Source organism: Alligator mississippiensis, chromosome 1, assembly GCF_030867095.1.
Source record: "Alligator mississippiensis isolate rAllMis1 chromosome 1, rAllMis1, whole genome shotgun sequence".
In the NCBI taxonomy this organism is placed as follows: Eukaryota; Metazoa; Chordata; order Crocodylia; family Alligatoridae; genus Alligator; species Alligator mississippiensis.
The window spans coordinates 61,236,714-61,242,713 of NC_081824.1; the positions used below are offsets into that span (position 1 = coordinate 61,236,714).

Sequence of the window (6,000 nt, forward strand, 5' to 3'; positions counted from 1 at the left end):
GACAAGTGCAAGGTACTGCACCTGGGGAGGAAGAACCAGCAGCTTACCTACAGGCTGGGGAGCTCCCTTCTCGTCAGTGCGGAGGCAGAAAAGGCTCTTGGTGTCATTATTAATGCCAAAATGAACATGGGCCGACAGTGTGGGGACGTGGTCAGGAAGGCCAACCATACCTTGTCATGCATCCACAGATGTATCTCAAGCAGGTCCAAGGAGGTGATCCTCCTCCTCTATGTGACACTGGTCAGGCCACAGCTGGAGTACTGCATCCAGTTCTGGGCACCGCACTTCAGGAGGGATGTGGACAATATGGAGAGGGTCCAGAGGAAAGCCACCCGCATGATCAGGGGGCAGCAGGGCAGGCCCTACGAGGAGAGGCTATGGGATCTGAACCTGTTCAGCTTCCACAAGAGAAGTCTGAGGCAGGATCTAGTGGCCGTTTACGAACTAGTCGGGGGAGACCAGCAGGCGTTGGGGGAGTCCCTGTTGCCCCAAGCACTACCAGGAGTAACAAGAAATAAAGGCCACAAGCTGGCAGAGGGTAGATTCAGGCTGGACATCAGGAGGTGCTACTTCACTGTCAGGGCGGCTAGGATCTGGAACCAACTTCCAAGAGAAGTGGTGCTGGCTCCTACCCTGGGGGTCTTTAAAAGGAGGCTGGATGAAAACCTTGCTGGGGTCGTTTGACCCCAGTACTCTTTCCTGCCATGGCAGGGGGTCGGACTTGATGATCTGCTCAGGTCCCTTCTGACCCTACCAACTATGAAACTGTTCACATGCCAGACTGCGGCTCTACCCCAGAGCCGAGGTGGAATGAGGTGTAGCCTGGGTGGCCCTCACTCACCACCCATTGTCCGTTACTTCTTGTGCTGCTGACAGCACCTTACATCATGGTGGCACAGCTGGCATGAGGGTCCCAGCAGCAGCAACAAGTCTCACCACCCTGCTTCACCCTCCTGTACCAGGTCCAGCCAGGCTGCAGCCCCATGCCCCACTGTGGGCGCATGGAAATCTGGGGGGACATGTTCCCCCATACCCTCCCTGAGGCATTGCCTATGGTGCCTGACTCTTCCTAGGAGTGTATGCAGCAGCTGGGAGCTGGCCCTCCTGTCAGCCTTTCCCTTCCCTCGCATAGGAGCTGCCCATGGCTCCATCCTGCTCCCTTGCCAGGCTCTGAAGCCATGCATTTCTTCCCTAGAGTACTGCCTTGGCTGGGCAGCGCCCCCAGACCCAGCCACCAATCCTGCCCCACTCCCTCCCTCACTGTGTGGGCCACCGCCTCAGCCTCTTTTTGCCCCCCCACACCTCTCTTATGTTCCCCCACAGACTTAGCTGCAGGCTGCTGGGGCAGCTGCTCTCCACAACACTGTCTGGCTGTATTACTGGCCACATGCATGTGGTTCCCCCTGTGTCTGATTGGAATAGTTTAGTACCCGCCAAGGTGTTGGGGCTTAAAGACCACTTTATGGAAATGGGAGGCTCCTCCCTAGCTTACTTCTGTGGCCATATGGCTGAGGGCAGGTGAAACTTGGGGGCATCCAGACCCCAAGACTCCGGCCTTGGGTCTGCACGTAGGATGCCTGCCAAAAGATGTTGGAAATGTCTGAAATCCCTGGTGGGGGTGGAGGATGTTTGCTGGTTGTAGGGCCACTTATGGTTCTGGACTGACTCATGGATTTGGACTTCATTTGATTGATTTGACTTGAAACATGAAACATTTCTTTAAAAAAAAAAAAAACAGAGGAAAAATGTCTTGCATTTGAAAGCTTGTCTAACTTTATCCCAACTATCTAGTTGGTCCAGTAGAAGATATCTAAGAAATCCCTGCCTCCCAAAAAAAGATAGCATTTCAGCACCAGACACGTACAGCTTCTGTGGTATCCCTGGCTGGAGAGCTTTAAAATCACTGCAGTGGCTTTGTATGCTCTTCAGCCATTGAGCTAAAGGAGGAGTATAGCAACTTGCAGCTCTGCTCCCCTTAAAGCACCGGGAGCCTCAGAGCCCAGGCCTGGGAGTAGGTTTAGGCTGCACAGTCTGGCTAGGGGAGAGATGCCTAGATGTGGGGCAAAGGCTTAGCCTTCTGAGGGGAAGGCCATGTACCTGGACCATCCCCCTACCCAGAGGCCTGGATCAAGTCTCCTGGGGTTCTTGTAACCAGTTGTGTGATGCCATGTCAGCAGGGATAATACCCACTGGAGGCAGGTGGGGTGTTGGCTTGGGGTCAGTACCACCCCATGGGCAGTAGAGCTTGAGAGGGTGCATCCTGAGATGCTGGATGACTATAAATTTGTCACTTTTCCCTCTTTATAACAAATAATATCCTAGCTCTATTTGACAGTGATGAGGCCACATCTGGAATACTATGTCCAGATTTGGCCCCCCTGCTTCAGACAGGATGTGGATAAATTGGAGAGAGTCCAATGGAGAACAGCAAAAATGGTTAGGGGGTGGATGGAGCACCTGGTTTATGAGGAGAGCCTGAGAGAACTGGGCTTATTTAATCTGGAGAAGAGAAGACTGGAGGGGTGGGGGGTGGGGTTAATAGCAGCCTTCAATTCCCTGAAAGGTGTATCCAAAGAGGATGGAGCTAGACTGTTCTCAGTGGTGGCAGATGACAGAACAAGGAGCATGGTCTCAAGTTGCAGCAAGGGAAATTTAGGTTAGATATTAGGAAAAACTTTCTCACCAGAAAGGTAGTAAAACACTGAAACAGGCTACCCAGAGAGGTTGTGGAGTCTCAATCCTTGAAGGTTTTTAAATGATAGTTTGGCCTGGGGTCATAAAGTTGGGACCTGTCCTGCTTTGAGCAGGGTGTTAGACTAGATAACTTCCTGAGGTCCCTTTCAACCCTAATTTTCTATGTTTTTTATGATTTCTAGCTAGATAGAATGGCTCAAAGATAATATTTGCCAAAGTGGCATAACTTTAAATGTTCAGAGGTTGCTTAGCACAGTTTAACACCCTTTAATATATGGATGCTCCCAGTTTAAGTGCTTTTGGAATGGTTTAAAAGGTAATATGTAACAACACCCTAACTAACTTTAACATAAAGGGAACCATTACTGTTAGGGCATCCTAAGATACTTTAACGTATTTTAACGTATGGATTTAGGTAGGGGAAGCAATATCTAGACAACTTACGAAGCCTTCAGCGCTCATTAATAGAATTGGTCTTCTGTCTTTTTTTTTTTAACAAGAACTTGTTATAAAATTGGCACAGGGTTTGCGGTTTTGGTTTTAATGTTTGTTTGGCAACAATTTTAACATTACTATCTACTTATATTTACGTTTTTCCCTCTTCCTACAGGTCTTCATTACTTTAAAAATGTAGTGTTAGTAGGATCTCTGCAGGATCGTTATGTTCCTTATCACTCTGCCCGCATTGAAATGTGTAAAACAGCTTTAAAAGATAAACAATCAGGTAAAAAAAAAAGCAACCCAGAAAAGAAACTATGAGTAGGGCTAGCTAGCTGTGTTTTAAAAATACGTGTGTTTTTATAACAGAGGGTAAGATGAACAGCCAACATATGTGTGTGCATATGTATGTATGAAATATTTTGGTTCTCTAAAAGAAGAGGCTTGTTTTGAGTGCTTACATATACTCTGATGTAGAACTTAACCACAATCCCATTGAAGTAATTTGCCATTGACTTTTGGAGCTGAATGCTGTCTGCAGCAAAACTTCAGCAGGCTTTGCTTAGCAGAGGCCCAGTACCATCCTAGCAATGAAAATAAAGTTACTATTTTCTGTTTAAGATGGATCATTTATTTTTATATCTATTATTGAAATATTTTGAGACACTAGTATTTCAGCACATCTGCCTTGCAAAATAGGCAAAAAGATGCTGGTGTCATCCTGAATTTATAAATGCATTTTCACTATGAAATCTAAACAGTAAAACTGTTTAGAATCTTACCTTCTAAAAGAAATTTGTAAAAATAAGTCTTCATGTGTTCACTGCTTCCTAGAGAAATAACAGAATGTTTTGGGCCAGATCCTTCTCCACTTACCACATATCCAAGTGGTACTTAGATATCACAAATCCCACTCCACCACTTAGATCTGTGCCACTTACTGCCACTTATGCAGATTTTAGCTCCTAATAAGCGCTGCATGATTAAAGGGAGGAGGATGGGAAACATAATATTTTCTTTTGTTTTTCAGGACCAATTTATGCTGAAATGATCCAGAACCTGCTTCTTCCAGTTCTTCAGAACAAGGAATGTAATTTGGTTCGATACAATGTAATTAATGCATTGCCCAATACAGCGGATTCTCTAATAGGGAGAGCTGCACACATTGCTGTTCTTGATTCAGAAATATTTTTAGAAAAGTTCTTTCTGGTTGCTGCCCTAAAATATTTCCAGTAGAAGAAAAGCATTGTAAGATACTTGGCTATTACCTCATTAACAAATGAATCAAATAATGTGTGGTATTAAAGTATAGCTGCAGCTGTATTTTAAGAGATATTTATACTTTTTATATGGAAGATAATTTATATCATCCATGTCTAGAGCTTTTTTAACATCAACTTTACTTTCTAGGTGATGTGGCTGTGCAATATTTTTTTATTTTATTCTTTTTACTTTTCTATTACTTTTTCTTAATTTTGGGGTACCTAATTATTTGAGTGGAGATTGAAGCACACTATGTACATTTGGTTGTTTTATTATTGGTTCCTAGACTACAAAAGTCAGTGCAAAGCGATGGCTGCATTTTATGAGACTTTGAATGCCAAAATAAATTGGAATATAAAAATTGTAATAAGGTATTATACATTCAGTTGTAAGGTTTTAGCATTGTAGAAAATTTAACTGGAAAAAACAATTAGCTGCTAAAATATCAGATATTTGAAAACAACTATATCCAAAGGTCTGGGAAAGACCATTATTTCATGAGCAAACTAAGTCATCAGATATCACTACATCTTTAACAGTTTTCTACAAAATCATCATCATCGTTACTAAACATGTTATGCCTGTGGAAATATATTTTCTACTGATGTTTTAAAAAACATGTTGGTTTACATATTCGCTTTTATTACTGGAACTTTAGTTTTCAGAAGTAAGCAGCAATTGAGATTTTTGAATGTTTAAATGACAGCTGCCTTCAAATAATTGGAGTTTTGCAAAATTTAATAAAATTGCTCTTACATTGTCAATTCAGTTCTTCAAATAAACCTTTTACACAGACTTCCGTATATGTACCTAATATAAGTAAAGGTTATAAATTTCTGCAATACTTTTCTGAATTTAGATAATTTTTAAATATTGTTAAAATGTTTTATTGACTACAAAGTATTGTAAATATAAATCAATGCATCTTGAAATGGGATAAAATTATAAACTTTACATGTTTAGTGTTAAAGATAAAATGTTTTTGATATACAGGAATGTTAAAGGTCTGTTGACTTTTTACTGGTGCTGAAATAGCATTGAGTTCAGTTTCTCCTCCCTCCCCTTTTACCTGTTTCAAACAATAATGCACTAAAGGTGGAAAGGAGGTTATATGTGCGTTCACTAATTGTAATGAACATTTTTTTTTGAAAAATATAAATTTGTTGTATAACTAATGCATGTTTCTTTTTAGCATTGTGTTATTGCATCTGGTGTTAATAAAATGAACAAATGATTCTGACAGAAGCAATTAAGAAAGTGAAATCTTTTGCTAAGTTTGAGAGTACTGGGAGGGTTCATATATTTTGTAGGATTTAAAAGAGAAATAATTAATTATAATTATTGCATTTAGATGTGCAATATTCATGTGATCTTTAATAAATTAATTTCCCCTGTAGTTTAGTTTTCAAATGAACATCTCAGACTACAGTTGGCAATGTAGCATATGTTCACTTTTAAATAGTACTGTTTTATTAAGTTTTGTTGTGCAAGTCCTTATGATGCTGATAGGAGACCGAGGTCCTAAAAACATTGCTACTGAAAATTTTTATTAGTAATTGAAAAATGCATTTTACACTCATGTTAATATCTTGTAAATATTTGAAT

General features: G+C 41.4%; 1 protein-coding gene across 6 annotated transcripts in view; it reads left to right on the forward strand.

Moving 5' to 3' along the window:
* FAM135A (family with sequence similarity 135 member A) overlaps positions 1-5,640 on the forward strand; it is a 143,414-nt gene extending 137,774 nt beyond the window's left edge. For 5 of the 6 annotated variants that reach the window (XM_059730888.1, XM_059730901.1, XM_059730906.1 and 2 more), the window contains 2 exons: positions 3,305-3,418; positions 4,163-5,640. In XM_059730888.1, coding sequence (XP_059586871.1) covers positions 3,305-3,418; positions 4,163-4,368 — 320 coding nt within the window. In that variant the 3' untranslated portion in view covers positions 4,369-5,640. Of the gene's footprint in view, positions 1-3,304; positions 3,419-4,162 lie in introns of those variants that run through there. The other variant, XM_059730908.1, reaches the window with a different exon arrangement.
* Positions 5,641-6,000: the final 360 nt, after the last annotated feature.